Raw genomic sequence first — 25978 nt, 5'->3', positions numbered from 1 at the left:
TCTCTTGTCTCACTGTCTTCATTGACTTTGGAAAATGAACATCCTTGTGGAAATCTGAACTCAAGGTAATGCTGTCCTTTGATAAGAAGACATATGGAATAGTGCCTTAGATAATCTTAAAAACTCTTTTTCAGGAGGTGGAGCTTTACATTGTTTGTCTCACTCCACTGGATACTGTTAGTTCATCCAGAGGGGGCTGCAGGATTGGGGTGGGTGCATACATACATGCATACATACTGAACTGGAAAAGGAGTATCTAGAAATACTTTGGCGTGCGATTTTGGACTTACTGCGTGTTGAAAAAAGTCTATCACTAGGAGAAGGCTTTTTGTCACCCTGTTTGGAGGATGCTCGGTACTGAAAACCCTCCCGTGATTCCTGTAACTGATGTAGCAGCCCCTGGTGGCAGCTAGAGCTGGTATTTTCTCTGGAGGAATTACGTAGGACTCAGAAGTAGCCCTCTGTATGGAAATCCGAAATGTTTTGACACCAATGATGTCCTGTATCAGCATATAGCGGTTGCTAAGAGCCCTCTCAGAAGACACCTCTTCCCAAGGTCCTTGCTGCTGGCTGGCGACACAGTCCACACTCAACAGCACATCCCTGGTAGGGGATAAGGCTGAAGTCCACCTACAGACAGTATGTAACGATGCTCTCAGCATCGTCATATTCATCGTAGAGAAGCAGGGTTTGCTGTCTTTGCACCAAACCAGGCTTCCCCAAAGGAAAAAAGAAGGTTCGAGGACTGTTAAAGGGCTGAGGCTTATCGTGCCTTTGTTACTCTGTGCTACAAGGCTGCAAATGTCAGCTTTGGGATGGGTGAGAAACACATCTGCCCCTGACTTTTCATCAGAGCTCTTCTACCAGGAGCCATCAATAGCTCCGACAAGCAATTCAGCAAATTCTGGCAGTCCCTGAATAACCACTAGCCATAAAAGCAGCTTATATGTCCTCTAGTAAAATGCAAGTAACGCTCTCTAATTCTTAGCAAAAAAAGTATTTTTCTATTTGGATTTGCATAATTATAAAGCCTGGTGTAATAGCAATACCTGTGTGTACATCCCATCACCTACAGTTATCGGAAACAAGCCTCAGTCTCCTGTTACCAAGCAGGCTGATGATCCCGCAGCGTGCACTTCCATTCCCCAGCGACAGCACCCCTCTCCAGTCACGCGTGGGGAAGGGCCTCGTGCTGCCGGTCGCGTGGAGGTGCCTGTTTGGTACGGGCACATCTGATGCTTCTGTAGGCTAATTGCCTTATCAAGTCCAGGATATATTTTTAGCATCGAGAAAGTCACTGGTCTGTGTGAAGGCTGTTCCTCACCGGCTGTTCGTAATGCGGGTGACCAGCGTTTCCAAAAGAGACAGCCGAGTGACGCTGCCATCAGGGAAATCTGCTGCTGTCTGTCTGCGATCCCTTAATTCGCACGTTCGACTGGATTCATACCAGAAAGCTCAGGGAGCCTCCTGCATGGGGGTTGGACTTCTGAAGTTCTCCATTAAACAGCTTTTTACCTTGCTGTGTGACGCTGAGCTGAAAATATGAGCTAAAGGGGGATGAAGTTTAATATTTGACATCCAAGCGGATGAATGACCCTGCAATATGTCCTCCTTTTGGTTAGCTTGTATTCCTTCAACAGCATAAGAAAAGCTAATTTCCTTCCATTTGGAGGAAAAAACCCACCAGGGGGGAGGCCTGTATAAAAGCAGTACAGTGGATGAGATCCCTGAGCAGGAACAGGCTTGCTCTCTCCGTAACACGTGTAACTGGTGACAGGGCTGAACTTACATAAAAATTCAACGTTATTCTGGCCCACGCGCTCCAAACGCTTTTAATGTTCAGCACTTTTCATCTAAAGGCATGTCTGCACCAACAAGGGAAGAAAAGAGGATGTGTTAATTATATATTATTCTCTTAACTGTCTCCCCACTTCCTAGGAGACTTGAGCATTTATGCACAAATCCTCTGATACATACAGAAATGTGTGTATATTTTATTTCTTTTTATCTATCTCCTAAGAAGTATCCAAAAGCTTGTAAATAATTTTAATGATTTACAACATTGTATATCCTTTACATAATCAGCATTGCCAACCAGAGCAGAACAACAGCACCAGTAAGCCTAATATGTAACAGGCTTCTCCGGTGCACAACTAAAACGTGCATGTTAGGTGTAGAAATAGAGCAGTAGCAGATGAGAAAGTGAAGCCAGGCAATGAATGTAGCTCGGACTCTGACCTGCAGCTTCGGCCTCTGAACCAACTGGAGCAAAGTCCAACCATCCTTCAAAAGCGGAAAAAAAAAAAAATACCAGGTGCACTGCCAAGTTTGATCTCAGCGAGCAATGCTAAAAAGACTCGTAAAGCAGCTCTGCAAAGGCCGTGCCAGTTACCTGCAACACGACTTTCCATTTTATCTTTTAACACGTGTCAGGGTAGCTGTCCCAGGCTGTGAAGATCTGAGACCTGGTGAATTTTAAAAGCTTGGCTAACCTTTGCAAGGCAAACATCTCCGATCTCATTGCACTACTGCATTGCTGGGAACATTGGACGGATCATCGCAGCCGAGTGGTACTTTACTTAACTCTGGCCTCGGCCTGCGAATTTTTCAAAGCCGGATCTCGGTGCTATGAAATTCCCTTTGGGTCTTAACACTTTCCTTGAAAATTGAATATATTTCAATAACTTTTCAGAACTGTTAGATCTTCTCAGAAGCACTGTCTGAAATGAAGTGATCTCTAGATGGAAAACTGTGGGCTTTCATTTGGGGTGAAAAAAATAAGAAAATTTTGTGTGCCAATATGGAGCCCAGCTTCTGGCGTCAAGGCTGGTACCCAAGCGTACAGCCACAGCACTTAGAAACGTTTTAGTGAATCAGCCCTGCTGGAGCAGAGCTTTGGGGACCAACTGTTCTCCACCATAAAATGCATGTCTTCATAAACACGTGCACCCCTGTGTTGGTCTGCAGAGGTGGTTTGTGTCCAGGCTCCCAGAGCTAAACCCCACGCAGCTTTCCGGGACCATGCTTCCACGCGCGGCTGGATGCTGCAGTCTGAGTGAGGGCTTAAATACCCTGAACAACATTTCTTGACAACCGTTTGCATTTAATTAGTCAAATTTATGAGCAGATCCATCTATTGGTACATGAAGCACGTTGATTTGAGTATTTTTGTTTTCCTTTCATGTCCTCTTCATTCATTAGTACTGGCAGTCTATGAAAAAGAAATCTGTGGCTGCTGTAATCAAGAGAGATTGAGCTCTTGCTTTTCTCCCAGCTTCCCATCATTGAATATGATTTGTTGCATATGCCCCGGATTGTGCTTAATATATGCTGGCTGGAGGGAATTCAGACGTTCAGGGAATTATAAATAATACCAGCACAGGCAACCTTTTTGCATTATCATGTCACACTGAAGTGTATCAGTTTTCAAAGCTATTTTCTTTTAGGCTTCTGCCATTTATTTTGTTGCTACCATTAGCCATGGCTTTCATTTTTCTGTGGATGCAGGTTTGCTCTGTTCATTAACCTGAAGATGAATGATGTAAAATGAGATCCCAGAGTTCACTGAAGAGCGAAGAACCCAGGAAAGAAACAAAATATTTATGTCTTTAAAATCCCAGTCATCTATAGCTGTGTTGGGTGCATTTATAAAGATAATCTCTGGCTCTGAAACCTGAGAAATCACAGTATTTCACTTTCTCCTTATGCTGCAGAGGTCCCATGGTCATCAGCACAGTCATATCAGTGGGAGGGGAATGGCTTTAGGACAGGGATAAGAAGGATGCCCAAATGCTGTTTAAAAACCAAGAAGGAAAAGCAGCACGGATGCATTGTGCTGCAGCCGAGCTCTTCTAAATCCTGGGGTTTAACGTTTTGTATGCCTTATCAGTTCAGATGAAAGATGAGTGGAGTCCTGTGTCCTGGTCCATCCCTAAGGTGAGATGCAGCATCCCTTGGCAATCCACAGCTTCAGCTGCCCTGATTTTGTGTCTTGTTACTGGGTGCTGGAGATGATAGAAAGTGAAACCACTGACCTGCAGAGGTTTTTGAACAAACTCTGGACAATTTTCTTCAGATATGGTTGCTGTAATGGATTTGATTTTTTTTTTTTATGCTTTCTGGATAAACCAACATTGCTGATCACAGCTCCTTTTTAGAAAATAACCATAAAGGCATCGATAGGCTATTACTGACCTACAACTCCCTGTCTCTGCATGTGATAAATATGTATAAAAGCCAACGCTAGCACTGATGGGAGTGTGCAAACAGGGGCTGAGAAGCACAATGTTTAAGCAAATTAATTTGGGCTCCCTTTGTCTTGCAGACCAGCTCATTTTGTGCAAAATGTGGAACAGCAACATTGGTGGGCCTCATCCCGAAGCCTCCTTTGGGCCACACCAGGCAACTGCAATGGAGCCTGGTGGGCTCAGCAGACCTGTATCGAGGGAAAACATTGCTTGTCTCTAGATGACTGCTTCACCTCTGGTCCAGATGTCTCCTTGCCCAATTTAAAGCTAATTACAGTTATACAGATGACTGCAGCCCTGCCAGACCCCGTTCACATTGCCGTGGGGAATACCGCTGCTGCTGCTGGCAGTCATCCCGCAGGGACGGAGGTTTGTCCTCACAGCCAGCCCCATTTCTTCCACTGGCTACGGCATGGGGAGACCCTGCCCTCAGGGGAGCAGGCAGCTGCCTCGCGTGCAGGCAGAGGCACTGGCGCTCACTGGTGAGCAATGCCGGGTGGGAACAGGCGTGACACACACAGGCTGTGTCTCCCTGGCACGCGGCACTTTTCCCTGGAGCAGATGCTTCCCGGAATGTTTACACGTGCAAAGCGCTGCTTTCAGCACAGCAAACGATGCATTTCTGCTTCACCACTCTGTGCCTGCATGCTCACACACACTTTTCAGTATTTTTATTCCAAAATAGCGGGCCTGCTGGCTTGGGAGGGAGAGGATGGAGCAGAGCTCTCTGTGTAGGCGGGGGGAAGCGTAGGTGCTTGATCCTATTTTGCTGTCACCTCTGTTTTGCAGGAAGAGACCGTGGGAAGGGCAGTGACTCACTTGCTGATGAATAGTGATTCGAGCACATCTCCAGGAGTGGGACAGATTCATTTTATCACCCCCCAGTGTCTGCACTGCCCACTGCCACGCTGCCGAGACGCACAGATAACCACGCTGCCGGTGTCGGAGCTGTCTGCCTTTCAACCCCGTCTCGGTGAGAAGAGGCTGGAAGCCGGGGGTGGAGCAGCGGCTGCAAAGACACCCGTGGGATGGTGTTTAAACGGTATTGCCTTGGGGTAGAAGGGCGCTGCAAATGTCTTTATGACACTAAGAGTGATTAACCGACTCTTTCAAGTGGGGGTAAACGCAGTCTTCCAGTAGGACAGTGAGTTTCTTCCCCTAGCTGCAGCCTGGCCAGCATTTCCCCAGACTGCTCGCCTTTTGGCTACTACCATGTTGCTGTGGGTTGAGGGGGTGCGTGTGCTCCCTTTCTGTCGTGAAGCCCTTGTTCAGGGCTGGCCCCGAGCCACAGCCACACAACCCCGCTTACCTGCAGCCAGCTGCCCGGGGAGGCTGCTTTGCCTCCCCCATCCTCAGTGCTTTGCTGGGGATCTGGGGCAGGAAGGGGATCTAATGGGAAATGAGCAACTGTGGTTTTGCTAAATATGTTTTCTGAGCGGTTTGTGGCTCACTCTTACTGCAAGAGCAATGCCTTGCTAAAGACGCTTGTTTTACAAAGCATTTTCCCAAGTAGCTGAGCTGTTAATGTCACTGCTACCTGAGCAGATTTAATTGTGCAGCTTCTTGCTTTCTGCTGAGCGTGACATGCTGAGAATGAAAATCACATACCTTTTTGCCAGGAAAAAAAAATGCCATGTTCTGGAGCAGTTTTGAGTGTGTCTTTCCCCCAGGGATTCATTCACATATTGTTCTGAGCTGCTTTAGCTGCCACGGTTTGCTGTGGCATTTATTAAAAGATGCCTTTAATATCATTCACCTTTTATCATCACCCCAGGTTTAATTGAAACGATGTGTCCCTCTTTCCTACCAGTATCACGTTATTATGGTGTGTAGTGCACAGAGGTGCTCTCAGATGCAAACAGGAAGTTTTGGAATTAAAACCATGCTTTTGAAGCAAAGGCATGTGTAGCCTTAAATCTCACTTTCTCCAAAGGCTGCACACTCTTATCTACCAACCTCTTCCTTGTAAAGAAGGACTGAAAAAAAAAGAAGCATTTCCCATCTTTTTTGTTAGGCCTAATGAATGCCTTCATTCTGATCCTTTGTCCCTCTTGCTCCTGGTGCCCTGGCATACATATGCATCTTTTTATTTCAAGGGATAATAGAAGTGAGTGGAAGTGAGCAAAGGACGAATTTTGGGCACTGACTTGCAAGTCTTCCTTGGCACTGCTTCAAGCCCAGGCACGTTCAATAGTCCCCGTAGTCCCACAGGGTTTCGGTGGCCTCTCGGACATGAGGGGCAGCAGGAGGCAGGTGGTGGGTGCACAGCAGCATCGGCACCGCTGGGATTTCAGCCCTGGCCCGGGTGGGGTGGCAGGGTGGCAGGCGATGCTCTTGCCTCACCCAGGGCAAGAGACACCCCGGGCTGGCTCCTCTGCGAGGGGGAGAGCGGGAAAGGCCCCGTAAAGACGGGGTTAAACCTTGGGTTTTTGGTAGAAGCAGAAATCTGGTGGAGTTTTCTTCTTGGTTTTAACAGGAAGGCAGAGAAAGGCAAATGTCCGCAGCATTCAGGCATGGTGTGGCTTGCACCGGCGAGCAGGCTGCTCGTGTGACACACCAGCCGCTTCCAACCGTCCATCTTGGGAAACAGCCAAGGAGCAGGAAACATGCGTGGTTTGAATGGACATGATAGGCTTTGGAGTTTTTAACACAATTTGCTATTAGGTGAAGCACTTTCATAGCATGTTTATAGCTCTCTGTATATAGAAGCATCCACAGTTCCCAAGCACTGGTGGTGAGGACCAGGCATCTCCCAGCTGCGGTTTGCACCTTCCTGGTCCCTTGTGCAAACAGCAGTAACTCCATGCCCTGCAGACAGGGGTGAGGTGATTCCTGTTGCTGAGAGGCCCATAGGGGAGGACAGGCTATATTTGTGCAAGCACATAAATCAGCATCAATGTCCAAATAGTATTAAATTAACTCAGAGAAGCTCTTTGACCATGCATGAGTAAAGTGACATATTTGCTCAAGTCCCTGTAAGAAGAGAATCTGGATTACTTCAGCGTGTTCACACTCAGACTTGATTTGCTTGATTCAATACCATTTTGCAGGAAAAAAACAAAGACAGTATCCAGCTTGTGAGTCAGCCCTGTGTACTGAACTGGGGGGATGGTTATGGAGGAGCTTCATAAATCACAAAAAGCGGCACGTTGACAGAAATGCTGACAAATCCATAGCTGCACCGGCATTACCAGCTACGGCCACGGTGCTCCGCGTGCCGGGTAACGCTGCTGCGACTCTTCTCTTGCTGTGATCAAAGCGCTGGGATTTCAAAGTGAAATTCTTTTAGTCAGACCAAGTAGTCTTTGAATACATTAACTTTAAACCTCCCTAAAAATACTGGCAGCTGCTGTCTGGACTGCCCACATCTAGTTAGAGAGATCACAAGCCACAGTGATACTGATTTATAGAAATTGATCTCTTTACCTCATTACTGGGCTTTCCAGCAAATCTGTGCATTATTAACTTTTTAAAGCCAGACAACTGTATTTTTTCAGTTTAAACAAATCAATTTCTGCAGCTGGACAGTCAGGGCAGACTATTCCCACTGAGGGATTAATTTACTAGCCCAGGGTGAGATACTTTAAGAAGGGTATTAAGTGTCAAAAAGCTGTCGCAGCAGTTTTGCAGGTTACTATTAATCTAGTCCAGTAGAGCTGGTCATCACGGAGCCAACCCGCCACTCCAGTTTCTCCCATTTTTGTCCATTAGCCCTTGCATGTTGCTGAAAGCGCATGGCACCAGCAGCAGTACCAAATCTGCCAGAGCATGCCGAGGTGGGAAGGCGCCTGCTGAAGCCTGAGCTGAAATCCAGATTAAGGCCTCTCTCCTCTCGACACTTGCAGGTGGCTTCTCTTGAGTGCCCCAGCAGCCTGGAGGAAATCAGCCTCGGGGCACCAGGGCCATTTCCTACCCGCCATTCCCTCTGCAGCCCGGTGCCAGCGGCACAGGACAGGTCATAGTCACGGAGAGCCAGGAAAAAAGGTCTGAGGGTGATTCACTAAGGGTTTTTTTCAGTCGTCTTAGATTTGGGCATCTCTCAGCAAACGAGCTGTGTCTTTCCCCATGGAGCAAACTGAACCTCAAGGCAGTACAACAACGAGCTCACATGCATGGCCTGGCCACAGACTGCAAACCTCCCCCTGCCGCAGCGCATCAGCAGTACCAGCAGCACCTCAGGGAGTTTGTCTAATCTGCTTTTAAAGATTACCAGTAACAGAAGCTCCACCACCTTCCCAGGCAATCTGTCCCTGCACCTCTCTGCTCCCACTGTTTGTTAAAAAGGTTTTCCTACCGTTAATTTGAATCCTTCTGGCTGTAATTTAAGCCCCTTACCTCCCTGTGAAGTCACAGAACAAATTACTACCCTCCTCTCTGCAGCAGCCTCTTACATATTTGAAAATTGCTTTCGCCTTCTATTCTTTAGGCTAATGCCAGTGGTTTTGGTGTTTTCATCTCCTGGCACTGCGGCTGTGCAAGGGCGGCTCCGTGTCCTGGGAGCCCTATTCCCATCGGGGCTCATCTCTGCTGAGTAGCAGCCTTCAAATTTTGGTAGTGAATCAAACAGCAAGGATATTTGATAGAGGTGAAAGCTTCCACATGAACTAGAAAACTGCTGCACCACATTTTTCACAGAGCAGGCCTGTTGGCCATATTGCAAATGAAGTGGGCTTCAGAAAAAAAACAGGTGGATTCAGAGAGTTCTGAGTGGGCTTTTAAGGACATTTTTTCATCCTGGGATGTAGAGAGCTCTGTTGAACACCCGAGATCAGCCCCCTAGCTGAGCTCCAGGTATGGCTGCAAAAGAAAACTCTAGGTAGGAGAAACCACTGTCCAGTGTCGCTGTTCCTCAGACAGCCTCTCCTGGGTAAAATTGCTGCTGTTAAACACACAAAAGCTGTAAGATCTGTTGGAGAAATTGCAACTCACTTACTCTCTGCTTACTTTAAACTGCTGCATTTAATCCCTAGCACTGTAGCTGAGAAGTCAACCATAGCAATAAATCAGCGAAGGGCTCTGCCCTGGACTCTGAACTGCCTTTTGGCAGGAGGTACCAGCCATGGGAAGGCAGCGGAGTTTCTGCGCCCTTTCCCTCGGCTTTAAATAACCGCACTGCTAAAGGGCACAGCCTGCGTGAGGGCAGCTCTCAGCCCCTGCACCAGCCCCCTCCGCTCTCCCCATGCTGCTGGCCGAGCGCCCCTCTGCCCTGGGTATCCTTAGGGAAGAGATCTCCATGCTCCAAGGGCCAGGTTTTGTCCTCAGTCCCAGTCTGTGGGAGGAATTCAGCTGGACTCTGAACGGGCAATAAATATCCCCATGCTCCCCCCTGGTTCAGCATGGCCCTCGCGCCCAAGTCAAGCTCAGAGGCAGGCAGGCTGGCGTGGGTGCACTGCAGCATCGTGTCCACCAGCTCCCCTCTGCTGACATCACATCGGAAGCGTTGAGTAAGAACTGACCTGTGCTGCTGCTGCTTTTGTCTCCATTTGTCTGATGGCAGTGGACAAAAAAAGGGTTTTTTTCTGACTTCCAAATCGCAGTAGGTGCTGAAACAGTACAAAATGAACCCCCAGCTGCTGCTTCTGCTTCTCACATGAAAACTGTTGCATACATATTTACTGTGCTGATTAAACAGATCTGCTACTCTACAGTAAAACAGAGAATTAAAGCACCGTATTTGCAATTCTGTTACCAAATTACAATTCATAAATATTTGAGAAAATAAGGGTATGTGCATATATGGTTACTGAGTAAGCACAGTTGCTGCATGGCTGCCACTTGCTATCAAAAACCAGAGTAGCATGGTGTTAAGTAATGCTTACTTCACAGTGGCGTCCTAAAATGAGAGCACTCTGAATCCACTTCTTCTGTCAGGATATATTTTTATTGAGGGTCAGTATGAACTCCAAAAGAAACTTTAAATAATTTTTGTCACCAGTTTCCCAAAATAGAAACAATCTCTAAACTGAATGTAGCTGAATTTTTACATAGTCAGGTTCCAGGCACAATGCAAATATCTGCCACTTATAAGGCTATCAGGAAATTTAAATTCATGACAGTAGCTATAAACATGTATTGATGTTCAGTGGAGAAATGCAGGTCTGTATTACAAGGCTAGATCCCAAAATATTATATACAATATTTTGGCTCTTCATTTCAGGCCAACAGTTCATTGTAAATGTAGGTGTATGAAAAACATTTAGCATCTAAAAATCCTCTATATTTAAGCTTCCAGCTAAAAAGTAAACTTTTCAGTTATTACTACAGTAGTGTTTATTTCAAACTTGGTAGTAATTTTTCCAATCAGCATTACCAAGCCCATTCATAAGTGCACACTTTATAACATAATGATAAATGCAGTATCCATGTAGTTAGTGGAGAGTGAGCTGTATTAGACAAGCAAAATGTCAAAGAAATTTCTGGACAATGGAGGTAGGAATGAAAGGTTCCAGATTATGCTAAGTTTTGTGGCCTACCTCTGACACCACAGATTGGGTTCTACTTTTATCTGACAAAACAGATTTTCAGTTAGTTTTTCACTCAAACTGTGTTGTGATAGCATTACCTACTGTGTAGTAACAACCTAAACAATGTATGTTTCAATCCAGTGTTTCGGCTGTCTTCAGAAGCAGTGAAAATTCTACATGGTTGAGCCAGAAATAGCTATAAATGCAAGCATATTTTGGAGTATGATTTGTCATCCAAAAATAATGATTTGCAGCTCCTGTAGAGAATCAACAGGATTCTTTTACTTTACAAGACATTTTGGACTGTGAGAACACCACACACAATCACACTGTTCATTCATTTTGAAAGGGAGTCTTCTACAACGTGCAAAATTAGACACACACTCTGTTCCAGTCAGTATGTCTGTTACTCTGAATTGGTTAGCTGTCCCATTCTCCATTATTCTGATCATTGTTTTCCTCTTCTTCAGAATCAGCAGACACTTTCTTAATTCTCTGGATGACTGCCTTAATGCTTCTCTCTAGCTCATTAGCGGATCCTTTACTGACATCTTTCTCAGTATCTCGATTCACTTTTCTTAGTTTAACTCCTTGTCTTATGGCAGAGAGGATGTTGTCTTTTACAGAGGCATACGGATTTGGCTGTTCCACTCTGCGAAGATGAACTTCACTGTGTTTTAGAGAAGCCAAAACCTCATCCATGGAACCTGCAACAGATAAGCCTATTGTTACCAGAAGAAAGAGCAAGACAACCACACTTAGAGGTATAAAACCCTACCCAAGTGTACAGGGTTCTTCCTTTCATCTTTGCTAGAGACAGGAAAAAAAATGGTCTGTTCTGGCACAGAGTCTTTTCATGTTTCTGCAACACCAGGCCCTGGAACTGCTTTTAAAAAGCATTTAAATCTTTTCTATCCTTTTCTATCTAGAATTGAGAATCCAATGCCTCTTCAACATTATACAAGGTTGCGCTCTAAGGAAGAAATGATACACAAAGGAAGATGCTTCTTTTTCATTACAACTTTATGGGCTTTCAAAAAAAATTCACTGAACCAAAAAATCTCTTGTATTCTGTATTAGAAACAATCTACCATTCATCCTAGCTTGCTCAGATGCCCGCTGAGACTGTCAATTGCATTTTTGCTCAGCCAAGAGAAAAATGAAAGGATTTGAGTAGAAGGGCTTGAAACGGCACCACTGAAATCAGTGGAAGCCTGATCAGACCCTAAGCAGGCAGGCAGGCAGTTCTTTTCTGTATGGACTTAAAAAATAATTCCCATTTTACAACATGATTTAAATCTCAGGCGTATGTTTCTGAACTGCAGACCATAAAGGACACCAGACCGAGAGAGCTTCCACTAGTTCTCTTGATACATGCTGCAATCCGTGTGTTACTCCGTCTGCTGGATTCTTTGTTGATAGCTTCAGACTGTAGGACAGGGAGGCAGTTTCCCTGGACAGCAGTCGACTCCTACAGCCATAGCTTCAGACCATCTGTACTTCACAGCTAGAAGTATTTTCGCCACGCGCAGTGCACAGGTTATGTGATTAACATCAAGCACTTGAAATGTAACATTCTGCTAAATCCTGTGGTACCTTCAGAGACTGAGATGCCAGAAAAGCAAAGATCCACCAAATTGTCTTGCAAAGCCTTCAGGTAAGAAAGTCTTAAGTCTATTAATCAAACATGTTGCCTGGGAAAAACTAGTCAGACTAACAAATTAGAAAAGAAGTTCCCCTTGGAAAGTATGTTAACACATTATGGACAGTATATTCCACACCTGAATATGAACCTCTCCTGCTTTTCATGTGCCGAGACATGAGTGGTCCATGTGTAACTAAAACCAAGCTCTTTATGAAGCTGTTTCAGTAAGTTCCTGTGGCAGTATTTTAATTACTATTACAGCAATTAACATGCTTTTTTTTCTTCATGAAATAGGCAAAAACCAACCAATTGGATTTCTCCAATAAACAAAAAAGGATTGTTCTTATCCAAAAATAACGAAAGGACATCAATGTTAGACTGTAAATGGTAGTAAATATTAACTATTAGCAAGGCTGTTCCAGTAGCAGACTACGCTGGTGTACAACTCCTATTTGCTAATCAAAGTTTCTTAAGAGTATCTGTGGCAGAATTATCCCACAGACCTCCCAGACTGAAGTCCACATGCTAATCCACTGGATGCACAGTAGTTTGTCACAGTAACTCGACTGAGTCTCAGCCCTTCAGCTGCTTCTACTTCCCCACACCTTGGAAGAGCTGAAAATGCTGAACTTGCCCTGATATTCCTGCCTGTGGTTTGCCTCTTAACTGAGAGGACACAAAGGCTGCGTAGATGTATTGTGAATAGTCTGAAAAGGAAAAGGAATGTACCACATTTAAAGACAGACTTCATTCTAGCATAAGCTCCACTGTGAAAAATGACAATAAAAAATTGCTGCCTTCCAACTTAAATCAATCTCCCTTACATAGTCAAAATATCTGCTTGCTTTAGAGACAAAAATAAGCCCGTTAGCAGGATGTAACCAGTGCAGCCTTGGGAGGCTGCTGAGCTCTATTTTCATTCAAACTACTGTTTCAATTGCTGAGTTCAGCCTTCAATTACACCTGCATGATCTTGCTAACAAAGCAGAGCTGTAACAGTGCGGAATTTTTGCCCTAGGAATATTAGTATGCCAAAACTATCCATCTGCCTTTCAAATCCTGGTAGAATTCTACATGAACTCTCTTAAGAAATCTTTATTTAGAAACCAAGCAAATTGTAAGTGGATGCAGGCTGTGCATACCTTAGAAATGCAAGCAGTCCAACTGCTAGCTCTGTAGTACACAAATCATAAACACTAAAATGTAGCCTTACCACAACTACAAATCTACCCAAAGTGGTCTTCTGACTAGACAGGTGACTAACCCTCAATCAAAATACCACATTCGGTTCAAAAGTTGCAAAATTATGGCAAGAACAAACCTGGTAATAAAAGTTGCTTCTCACCAAACAACATGAATAAACTCCCTCTCCTTTCTTCTGCCACCTTCCTACCTATTACAGCAGTGGGGTTTTCAGTGTCATGAGAAATGCAGGTCCTGAATTAAGATCTCCACAGAACTAGTAGTGCTGTGATTAATCATGGTTCAAACTAACCTGTAAGGCTGTACCTAATAAATGTAGGATTCCAGCAGAGATTCAAGTTCAAATGTCCTAAAAAATTGACCTGTCCAATTTGACAGCACTTCTCCAAAAAACACAGAGTCACACGCTCTGAGCATCAGGACCCTCCCAAGCGGGATACACAAATCATTGTTATTCATTTAACATCCTGAGTTATGGTCAGTGTTATTGTATGTGGTTTCTTAGACTAAGCTTTCCAAGAGTTTCATTCCCTTGAGCAAGACCGCACACTATTCCTGTCCAGAACCAAAGGGAGGGAGAACAGAAAAATACAGGAAACAAAGAAAAAAACACCAGTCGATGTGAGCCTTCTTACCTATGTAATTATTTATACACCTCCTGGATGAGTCATCCTGTTTGTGCAGTGCAGGGCTTTCCGTGGGGCTATCGGAACTAAGGGGAAGTGGTTCATCCTCTGGTGCTGATGGTGTCTTTAACTGGAGAGGTAAGGGGGGAGGTGGAGGAGGAGGGGGTAAAGGAGGAGGAGGCAGAGGAGGTGGTGGTGGCAGCAAGGATGGAGAGACCATCAACCCCTCGCTGTGCTTCTGTAGCTCTGTGTTGCCATCAGTAACAAAAATCTGGACAGGGATATCTGCTGGGGTATTCTGATAGGAAGCTTTTGATTCTTTGGCTTCTACTAGCAGTATGCTCTTTGGCTGCTCTGGAGCTGCCTTTGTTCTCAATGAAGGTGGACAGGACAGTACTGCAGCCTGCTGAGTGATGCTTTGTGGCAACTTGGGACTGAGAGGCTGGGGACGAGATGTTTTCAGAACAACACGAGCTGGACACTTCTGAAAAACAAATCGTAAGGCAGGAGGTCACATCTCCACTGGACTGGCCAAAACGTCAACCCCAAAGAGACAAAAAGCCACAGAGTACAGACCTGTCCCACTCATCCATTCAAGCAGAAAATTCAACCCTGAACAGATTTAAATGAATATCAAGGTATTTCTTTCAAAGCTATTTCCTCACTCATATTCTTTGCAACAGGTTCTGCACCTGGAAACTATATCCTTAGTGGATATAATCCTCTTGACACATTACACACAATCGTATTTTAGGCTATCCAAATGGTTGTCTCTGATTTGGACTGTGCTAACATGTGAGTTATGGCTATTTTCTGACATTGTGTTTTGACACCATTTAGGACTACTGTAACACAGTACTTGCCTCCCTGAATGTTTTCAGCCTCTCCAGTGTTTTCTGACGTTCCTGGCTTATCCAAACTTTTTTCTTCTTCTCCTCCTCTTTTTGCTTGTCTCTCTTCTGCATTAAAAAACAAGTAAGTGAGCCTTAGTGTGTGAAAACAAGCAACTGCCAGATTCTCCAAGGCTGCTATTCAGTACTCACTATCTGTATGCTGTGATGCTGCTGGAAGCGTTTTTTGCTTTCCTCTGCCTGTTGCAGTCTCTGACGATGGCTTGCTTCACATTGATCCTGGTAGAACAGCAAAATTCACGCAACCCTTGGTTAGTTCCCATTTACTGTCCACCATCTGTGCCATTAACTCCTGTGCACAAGCCACTAAACAACGACCAAGGCCAAGTGCCTGGCTGTGCCAGGAAGCATAGCTAAGCTCAACCAGTGGCAGATGTGAGACCCTGAAGGTAAAGTCTGTGGGACTCCTTCATGGCTAAAGCCAATGGGATCTTTTGTTCTCCTAATTAGTGATTGATAGGGTTATTCATGCTGCAGAGCAAATATACCCAGATCTGAACCGATGTCTCTTACACTTAGCTCAAAAAAAGGAGAAGAAAGAAAAAAGACAAAAGCAGAAAAACAAGCTCTGAAGAAATTTCACTCAGGTGCCAGCTGAAGGAAAGGGGTGCAAAGGCATGAGGAAGAAGGCAAGCAGGAAGCTAGCAGTGCATTACAAAAATACAAGGCTACTCTTCCCGCCCCTTATTTGCCATAGGTGCCAGTACAAAAGCCAGGGAAACAAAGGTATGGGAAGCACAATGAATGTCTTAACAGGGATACCTTCTGTTAGTAATGAAATGCCACAGAGAAGCTGCAGGCTTCAATATTTTCTCTGGGAGACACTATTTGTCACTGTGCAGAGGGGGATTATCCACATGGCTGGGTAAGCATTTGCAAATCATCTGACATTTGGCTTTAGCGTTATATAACCAATAGACAGCAATTAAGTGAATGAAAACAGAAGCAAAGGAAGCGTCTGCTGAGGAAGCAGTCACAAGCAAGAGACAATGATGGCTCACAAAACATTTCCAATGTCACTCCCATTTTGTCCAGTCTAGTGAGAGGTAAAAGGCCAGAGAGACTGGAGCTGAAACTTTGCTCTCTGTCTCAGCAGGACTGTGCAGGTGTAAGGTAAGCTCAGCTCACTGGGAAGGTTCATGAGAGTCAACTGTGATCTCACTTGTGTCTTCCTAGTGTTCTGCTCTGAATGAGAAACAAAGGAAAAAACTGCCCTTTGCACAGAACTGTGAGGCTGGAGAGAGAATTGCAGCAGTTATTCCCCTCCCTCCCATTCAAAGGTAAATTATCACTGTGTGGGTTGCTCTGTCACTGCAGCTTCCTTCACTGCAGGCCAGGCTTCCTCCTGTACTGCAGCTGTGGTGTACAAGTCTGCCAGGGCAAAGATCCAGCTGGCCACAGCAGGGCTCTGGTAAGGTTTAGCTGATAGGGGTAACACCTCCTAGGTCACCCATGTAAGTTTGTGCTCTCTTAATAAACTAGAGGGGCACTTGCACCACACAGTGGAATGTAAAGCTAGCTTAAATCACATTGCCCCTCTTTCTGTTTGGAGGCCTTGGCGCTGAGTCACGTTATCATCTTGTACGCTCCACCCAAATATTCCCTAGTTGTTTCGTGTCCATCCCTCGTGAATCAAGACATCAGCTAAAGAAAATGCACATCTCCAGGACTGCATTTACTTTTTTGTTCCTGAGGTAGGCTCTCCTGGCACAGACAGTCCCACGCTTTGACTCCAACTGCTTAGTCTTCTGCCTCAGCACCGTCATTTCTGACAAGTTAGCGTAATGTTGTCCCATTGTCTGTTCAATGACCTTGAGCTCCTCAGGATTTTCACATGTATCATAGTAAACAACTTCATCCTGTTTCTCTAAAAAGGCATTTGGCATTTTTTTAAAAAACCCAAAAATTGCCACAGTTATTTAAACATTTAAAGAACTAATGACATTTTTAAAGCCATTGAAAGCAGTTAGTTATTAGAAAATGTAATGCTCCAGAGCCGAGCTTGGTCCTTCAAAGTCTTATGCAAACATGTCATGTTACTCACAGGGGTGCTTTGCAGTATCAAATTTATGCTGTTAGCATTTGTTGTTATTTAGCTTCCTCTTTCAAATGTCTCTCTGTGCTTTAACTCCTACCTTCATCGACTGGAGTTTTCCTGGAAAACTGAAGACTCTTCTGATCAACACTGGGTGACTTGTTTTACTATTTACCAGGTTTTAATTATGCAACAAGCAGGAGCAATATTTATTTCACAGTGTACACAGTAATAGAGAATTAATAAGCACAAATAAGCATAAACGAGACTGGTGCCTAGTTTGGTCATAAATATGTTACAAAGAGACACTTAAACTGGAATATAGCAGTACTCAAGTACCATCTAGGTATAATCACCTCTTCTTTTGTCATTACAGGATGTATTTTGCAATTTCTACATGTTAGATTACACAGATATATGATGAATTTCAGAACCCGTTTCAGCAGGTCATGATATCCAGAGTTTCTACACATAGATCCTGTAACTGCGAGAACAGTTAAATATTTTCAGCATAAGTTATTCCATATGCTAAACCACTGCATGCGCATATCACAGCTGCTGTCAAGATGAGCTATCAGTGTGACTATTTTTTTAAACTTGTGTTATCAAATTAGTGTCACATTAGTCAGAAGACATAATATCAGATGGTGCCATGACATCAATGTTTTCCAATGATGCTTTCTATTATCAAGACCTGAGCACTGATAATCATCCTTTTTTCTTTTTTGAAGTGAAAACAGAGCAGGCTATATCATTCCTGTGTTTTGGATATGTGCTTAAATGTTTGTTTATTCTTACCTTTAATCTGTCTTCTTAAAGTGTCCAACTGTACAATAAGCAGCATCTCTTCATGTTTCAATATTTCAAGCTGTACATTATATAATTCCAGCTGCACTTCATAATACTGTATTTCCAGCTCCTCCACTACAGTTAGGTTCTCTTCTTGTTCACTGAGGTTCTCCAACTGTATAGCCCCAAATAGAAAATAAAAAGTATTAACAACAAAATATGCACATACAAACATGCACGGATGCACAAATACCTGTACAGAGCCTGGTCCAACTGGCAGCTGCTTAGGTGCTTTGGTAGAAATGGCTTGGAGCAGAAACTCAGAGGAGCAGAGAGCCTTATTAACTGAAAGTGTAATTTTACCTTAAGTCTACCAGGAAAGACTTCATTATAATCTGCACAAATAATACTGCTCCTGAAAACAGTTATATATGGTGCAGTACACTACTCTTGGAAAACAAATTATCAAGTAGTCCTAGAAGCAGTTAGATAGCATCAAATCAAGAAAATTAGAAGATTAATATTAAATAAATATCTTTATTTTGCAGTGTCCTCTGAAAATAATATCTGGTCTTTATCTCCCTAAAATGAACAATTTTAAAGGCTAATATCACAAATGCTAACATGACACTTGAACTGTAAAAGCATGTATCTTAACCTTTCCTAAGTGTCCTCATATGTGCAAGAGCACTTTTAAAAAACTGGAGACATGGATTTTTTCCATGACACAAAACCATGTTGAAAACCTAAGCTGTTTCACAGACAAAGACTTTGAAAGTCTACTCCCATGACCACCCTGGTAGGTTTTGATCAGCCCTTCACAGAACAGTGACAGAAAAGGAGGCTTTTCTTACATTTTTCTGAATGCCAGCTCTCTTCTGTTTCAGGCACAACTCTCGGGCCCTCAGATGCTGAAGGGTTTCTTTAGCTAACATACATTTCAGGTTTTCTAGTCGTGGCAAAGCAGATGCCCAAGTGGCTTTACCAAATCTTTCCTGATCTTGTTCCATCTGTTTGTGCATTGCTGCAGATTAAAACATTGCAATAAGATATGAGAAATGCAGTGTGTGTTTCTACTATAGCTGCAGTACTAAAAATTCTGACGCTATTAAACAATTTCTGAAGTTCTTTAGAAATTACAAGACTAAAAGGTTGAGTTTATGATTTTATGTATGTAAGTAAAATACTTCACTGTACCATGGAAACATACCTGAACAGTTACACAGCAATCTACTCAGTTAACATGCTGAAATCCTTGAGGCTTGCATATCAAGCGTTAGAAACGTGCGTTGGTTTTGTTCAGAGGTTTGCAGCCATAAGTCTCAGGCCTTGATGATGTTTACGTGCAAGCCAAATGCAAGTTGTAACCCAAATTGGTTAAAAGATATAAATCTTAAGTGAATAAAATGCTTCTTTCTTAAGGTGGAAACTTGTCCTAACCTCAGGGTCTGCAGAGAGAGACCAGCAAAGGTGACAAGAAGAGCTCTCAGTCCCCTAAGTCAACCTTTTGTGTAAATCATAAAATCATAGAATCGTTTGGGTTGGAAGGGACCTTAAAGATCATCTGGTTCCAACCCCCCTGCTGTGGGCAGGGACACCCTCAACTAGACCATGTTGCCCAAAGCCTCATCCAACCTGGTCTTAAACACTTCCTGATTACCTGCCAGAGCCTTTACAGTTTCCTTGAAGTAGTTCACAGTGATATCCTGAATGGAGCACACAGCATTCTCAGCTCGCTTAGTCCATACTTCAGCATCTTTCTGCAAAGCTGCTACTCTTTTAGGCCCCAAATTATCATACTGCAAAGATTTCTGCAAGGAGACAACATTCTCAGTTACCAACTGGTTACCACAGTGGTGCAGCCCGCATTATGCTATACTTGGAGACATTTCAAGCAAGGCAGAGCACAGTGGCAAACATAATCTTCCCCTGATCTGACATAAAATGAATCACTACTCATACCTATGTATTGCCCCATTCCTCATTCTCTGGGCTAACTCAGAACCTGTGTTCTCCAATCATGACTTCATGCTTAACTTTGGATTAATTTATTTCTTAAAGTATTTTTAAACTATCATGTTAAAAATCATGTCCAACACAAGTGTTTTTAGTTGTTACTAAAAGTAGCTCAAAACCACTCTTCTACGTGCAATGTTCTCTTCTATTTTTCCCCTTGTGTTGACAGCACATTGCGCTGTCAGGTTCTCCAGTTTGGCAGTTCTTTCACACAGGAACAGGGATATAGAAAAGAAATGTAAGAGAGTATTTTCAAGTCCACAAAGAGTACATGGGTACAAGACCAGTATATTTTTAATATTTTTTTAAAGAATGTGATTCCAAATGAGCCTAAATATTGAGTTGTGGTTTGTTTTTTTTTTAAATACTAAAACAAACTTGTTGTTTCATCCATTCCAATTTTCACTTTAATTTTCAGTACAGCATACTGGGTATTTTATCTTCACAGATTTACACCTTCAGTAGCCAAGAACCTTAGTCTAAACTTAAAACTGTTCTCTTTTTTTAGAACAGCTCCCTTCAATTTTAACAGACTATTTAAGGAAAAATAAAAATAGTAGATGCCTGTCTTTTCCAGGGGCATCATAACTTTCAGTATGTGCTTCCAGTTTAAGACGCACATAAAATTAAATGGACGAAGTGACAACTGACATGTTCCAATCTGTACTTCTAGCAGGTTGTATCAGCAATAGGAAACTTTGTGTGGTAAGGTCTCTGTTCTACCACTGCAACTGAGCATTCTCAATGTCACAAACTAATCCCACTGAAGGTGGCACAACGGCATCAACTTAGATCTCTGCAAATTCAGCCTACCAGAGAGTAATCCGCAGAGGGGGGGGAGCTTGGGAATGTTTTCCTTTTAATTCCTCAAAACAGAGGGAAGTGGAACACTGGTGGGAAGACAGCTGCAGTTCTATTCAAGCCAATACCATGGACTCAGAGATCCTCTGAGAGCAGTTCTGCACTAACTCTGAATTTCTCAGTCACGTTTGGTGGCTTGGCAGGGGGAAAAAAAGAGTAGGTAAGCACAGAAGTAGGGAACATTAAGTGATTTGCGTCTAAATTGCTCCAAGAGCAGCTGATGCCCTACTGTATAACTCAGCCTTTCACTGTGCAAAGGCAGACCTACCAGGATTTCCAGTTTGTACAGTGTCGCCAGCTCTCGCATATCTCTGAAGGGCTGCAGTAAATACTGGTAGAATTGTGTTGCCATGGTGACCAAATCCTGATAAGTTTCGTCTTCTTCTTCATAAACCTTCATCAAAGCCACCATTGTGTCAGCATTTTCATGCTGCTGAAGAACCTAGTGGGATAAAAGGTAAATCAGACTTGGCTGTTTTGCATTTCTGTGTGCTGACTGCTGACGAGCTTTGCTGGAGAGGACCTGCCTTTTGTCATTTGATGAACCGGTGAGACTTCCTGCTACACAGGAGGCATATGCCAGGCATTCAGCAGCCACTCCTAGCTGGAAATATCGTTAACACCACGCTGTTAAAGGCACTAATTGCTGCATATTGCATTGGGAGACTGCAAGGAGAGAGAATCATGCCTAGGGTTTCCACCACAGGAATTCTAATAGCTGTGTGCAGATGACTTGGTTGCTGCTTTTTATAAACACAAATGGGAAACTGGGGAAGTCTGTGTATGGGAAGGACAAGTAAGGTATTCTTAAACTACCTTTTGCATTGCTTCCACAATTACTAAATGCCTGCTTACATTAAATGAGTTTCTGGATCCAGAATTTCTGACTAGGGCACAGGAAAATCAAATTGCCATTTTAAAATAAGAATTCAGAAACAGATTTCTACTCCTGGTATAGCCTGCAGTTAAATTCCTTTAACATTTGTGTAATTTTTAATAGTTTATTCTAATCTCAATTCTAGCAATATCACGCTTTGTGACTTGTAATTCTTCCAAGGAATGATTGCCTTCCTGACACACTAGTCCTTATTTAAGGTCTGTATTTCCTTCTATGACACAAAGTTGGAAACTTCCCTTCAATTGCATTTGTTTACTGGCACCAATCAAAGCTTCAAAGATTTTTCTTTGACAGCAGCTAGCAGAGACGATGGTGCGCTCTACGTGCCAGGATAGAGTGAGCCAGCTGAGAAAACACGGCTAAGTTCCACTGGGAAACACAGACCTTCCTGGAAGGACAGTGTTCGTTCTACAGCTCTGTAACGAGGGGAGGGAAGGGAATAGGGTGTTAGGTGCTACGACAATGAGAAAAAGCATTAGAAACATAAGCTTGATTGTGTTGCAACTGAAAAGCACTGGAATTAAACCACCACCTTTGCTCTTGCCAGCTGAGTCTGGTTAAGACAACAGGAGCAAAGTTCCCAGCTGTGAAGGCATTTCCCCAAGGAAAATCTGTAGAAGTGAGCCCAAGGGCATTTCCCACCCATTCTCCCTCCAGGCCTGGCACAGGCAGGACAGGGGAACACAAGGATCTGAACTGCAACATCTCTGATAATCCCAGAAGTCCCGTAGCCCTTTAGGCTTCCCCAGGAGCTCCTGGTGCCTCGGAGACAGTCCCAGGGCCCACCTGCAGCAATTTAACAATCTGCTTTTCCCTATCAAAGCCAAATAGAAACACAATAGTTCACTTCCTGCTTCCCAGACTCAAAGCAAAAAGTAAGGGGCATGCTGCTCCCAGAAGATGTTTAGTGAGTAGAGGGGAAGTAAAGTGACATTTTAAAGTCAACTCATGAGAAAATTATTCATTACAAGGGTTTGGGGGTTGTTTTGGTTTTTCTGTGTGTAAAAGCAAGGATTTTACTTTCAAAATCTGATAGTCTTTTCACAGAATTCTGGTTTGCCATTAGCCCAACTGACTCCTGTGGTTTTTGTAACAGTATTGCTCCAGGGTTATTTCCTTTGTCTTTGAACACATACACATGAAAAAGAAGTATTCAAACAACACTACTCTACTCCATCTTGTACTGGTATCTTCCGCATTCTTCAAAATTAATTTCCTGGTCCAAAGGATGAGAAGGAAATGGATGTAGAAAGGGAAGAAGGATGCTCTGAATCTTAAAGCTAGTTTAGTGTCAGAAAAGGCAGGTTTTATTTCTTGAATCTTACGTAACTTCACCTAGACTGCAATATAATGAATTTATGTCCCTGTTGGGCCTGCAATACAACAACACTTCATAGCATGTTTAACCATATCTAAAATACAGTTTGAAATAGCAGAATAACTGGCACTGAGTTATACTTAACCACCAAATCCCAAACTGCCACGTGGCTGTACATGCTTGTGCTGCTTGCAAGAGAGCATGGTGGCTAGAATTTATTTCTAACTGGGCCACAAACTGTCATAGTCAGTTATGAAAACTGTAGCCTTTGTATAGAACACTGTGCATGAACTTCATGTTGTTCTTCAACTTGTCTTTTTAAAAACAGTGTCTTTCTGAAACAGGAACGTTGTTACAGCTGCTAAATTCTGAAATGGGAAATAGAAGGCTAAAGCCAAGTGTCTTGACTTTCCCCCAAAGCACGATCATTTTTATAAAACACCTTTCAGCTTACTTTGCCAGGAAATAGACTGCAAACAAATACCGCAAGAAAACTGTAGCGGTAACACACTAGTGAGCTTAAGGTATCTGTAACCCTTGTTTTGATGTATGGATGTCCTAATTGCAACCATGTTACTAGATACCATCCTTTAAATTTATGCTTGCTATAAGGGTAAAAATCCAGGAACACATCTACAGCAAGAAGAAACTTATGGTACTAAAGGGAGAAAGGACTATCATCATCACTAGTTTATACAATCATTAGGCCAGTATTTGATACTTAAAAAAACATAACACAATTTCTCTGACTGCGGAATACCTATTTGGCATAGGTCCATGGCTAAGTTTGGTTTTAATAAAAAAAACTTGACTGAGAATCCCCCAGTTATAGGTATTACTGCAAACAGTCTGAGACCTTCATAGGGAAGTTAGAAAATTAAAGCATGATCATATTCTCCCTTTCGGTTACCATTCCACCCATTGCACAACACTGCTGGATATTTTTACCAATGTGTTTTTGTAAGAGCGCTTGCAGCTTAAGCAAGCGCCCCAACGTTTTTATACTAACTGTCCACCCGGAGCTGGCTTATTCTCCACTTCATAAAGTGGCACTTACAAAGACTGATGATGCTCAGTACTTCAGAAAGTTGACCTAGCAGTTTCCAGGCAATCAAAAAAAACTGTTTGTGTAGGTACTAATCCAAACATAGGACAATACCTGAGCAAGATGATATTAGTGACTTGGTCACACTTGCTCACATTACCCAAATGTGAGTCTGACCCGAATTACCAAAAGTCTTGCAGCAGAGGCTCCCAACCTCATGCACACAACTCCCAGGTGAGCAAGAGATGCTAAAGCAGAGGCTCAGACAGGTGCACCTCCGAGCCGGGCCGCAGCACAGAACAGCACAGGCAGTCCTACACCGACGGAAACCTGCAGGGAGAGCTGGGGGTGGCCCTGCAGCCCCCCCACCCCGAAGCCCTCAGGCCGCGGCACTCCCTCAGGCGAGCAGGCCCAAGCCACTGGCCCCCTTCAGGCCTCGCCGGCGCTGCGGGGCGGCCCCCCCGCCCGGCCCCGGCACCCGTACCAGCCGCAGGGCCTCCTTGGCCCGGGCCAGGTGGCCGCGCAGGGCCCTCCCGCGGAGCTCGTGGAGACTCTCGAAGTACTCGTCGTCGCGGAGGCGGCGGTCGGCGGCAAAGAGGGTGTCCAGCACCACACGGCCGCCGCAGAGCTCCAGGGCCCAGCCCAGGTAGCGCTCCAGCTCCCGGCACAGCTCCTGCACCTCGGCCTCGCCCGGCGCCGCACCGCCGGGGAACAGCACGGCCCAGAGCCCGCCGCCGGCAGCGCCGGGTAGCGTGGGCGGCAGCGCGGGGAAGGCGGACTCCAGGCGTGGGCAGACGGCCGCCAGCTGCCGGTGAATGCCGCGTAGGGCCGGCGCTGAGAAGAGGCCGGCCCAGCTCTGCGGGGCCTGCGCCGCCGCCTCCGCCCGGCCGTGGCAGGTCACGGCGAACGCACCCTCCACGCCGTTCCAGCCCACAAGAAAGCGGAGCCGCGGTGGCTGAGACTCGGCGAAGGCGGTGTCACGTACGGCCACCCATCCCTCCAGGCTGTCGGGCTGCGGCTCCATGATGGCGGCGGCCGCGCAGGCCCCGTGCCCGCGGAGCGAAACAGAAACCGTCAGGCCTAAAAGGCGCCGCTCGCGCACCCAGCGAGGGGGCGGGCCTCTCGCGTCGCGTCGTCGGCAGCTGGCGGAGCCATTGGCGGGCGTCGCCCGAGGGCGGGTCCAAGGCGTGGCCGCCGGAGGGGGCGGGGCGGGCGGCCCTCACACAGCTCGCGCGAAAATAAATAATAAAATTGAAAGAGTAGGAGGGCCGGCCTGCGCAACGCACGCAAAAAGCCTCGAGTGTGGGGGAAAAAAGCTTATTTTCGTGAAATAAGCAGTTATTTCTGTGTAAAGCGGTAGGCAGGGTGCATAAGACACGTAGCCCTGCGGGAAGGAGCAAGGGCATTACCTCAGGGTGTCCCCGCGCTGCGGGAGGCCTCCGCCATTTTCCTGTGCCCCATGGGTTTGAGCCGTTGACTGGCTGAGGGAAAGCTGCTGTGTTCAAGTGGTTTTCCAGCCATCGTTCCTGTGGGCCTGGCAAAATTTCACAAGTTGTTCCCAGCCAAAACCCTGTGCTCCTTCCCTGCACTTCAAAATAGAGACGCACCCTACCCTGTGTCAGCATTCAAGCCCGGGGATGGTGGGTGGCCCCACGCCCCAGCACCTGCTGTGCCACGCACCCAGAGGCCATGGCCGCAAACCATCCTAAAGTCAAACGGTACTGGTCCTTAAATCAAATTTGGTCCTAAGGTTGCCATACTTATTATACCACCTAAATCTGCCTCACAGGCATCTGAGGGGAGTGGGGAGCAAAGGGGGGGTTTATATAGCACATAGCTCTTATTCAGGCTTCATGTGTAAGGGTAAAAATAAGTTCTCATTTTGAAAAATTAATAAAATTTGTCTGACAGCATAAATGT

General features: G+C 44.8%; 1 protein-coding gene across 2 annotated transcripts; it reads right to left on the bottom strand.

The window, feature by feature from the left end:
- Positions 1-10109: 10109 nt before the first annotated feature.
- On the bottom strand, positions 10110-25171 carry WHAMM (WASP homolog associated with actin, golgi membranes and microtubules). Of its 2 annotated transcripts, none has more exons than XM_075764542.1 (10): positions 24543-25170; positions 21066-21239; positions 19581-19731; positions 18775-18944; positions 17930-18095; positions 16776-16963; positions 15229-15315; positions 15049-15144; positions 14195-14669; positions 10110-11418 (listed from the first exon to the last, which is right to left on the bottom strand). In XM_075764542.1, the coding sequence occupies exons 1-10, from the start codon at positions 25080-25082 to the stop codon at positions 11132-11134; spliced, it is 2334 nt and encodes a 777-aa protein (XP_075620657.1). In that variant the 5' UTR covers positions 25083-25170; the 3' UTR covers positions 10110-11131. The 2 variants fall into 2 exon arrangements, with proteins under 2 accessions (XP_075620657.1, XP_075620658.1); XM_075764543.1 differs by lacking the exon at positions 10110-11418 and adding an exon at positions 13852-13983 and having other exon boundaries at positions 24543-25171.
- Between the last annotated feature and the right edge of the window lie 807 nt (positions 25172-25978).

Source organism: Balearica regulorum, chromosome 12 (assembly GCF_011004875.1).
Source record: "Balearica regulorum gibbericeps isolate bBalReg1 chromosome 12, bBalReg1.pri, whole genome shotgun sequence".
In the NCBI taxonomy this organism is placed as follows: Eukaryota; Metazoa; Chordata; class Aves; order Gruiformes; family Gruidae; genus Balearica; species Balearica regulorum.
The sequence above is the reverse complement of the archived record's forward strand: the minus strand, read 5'-3'. Positions and strand labels throughout refer to the sequence as shown.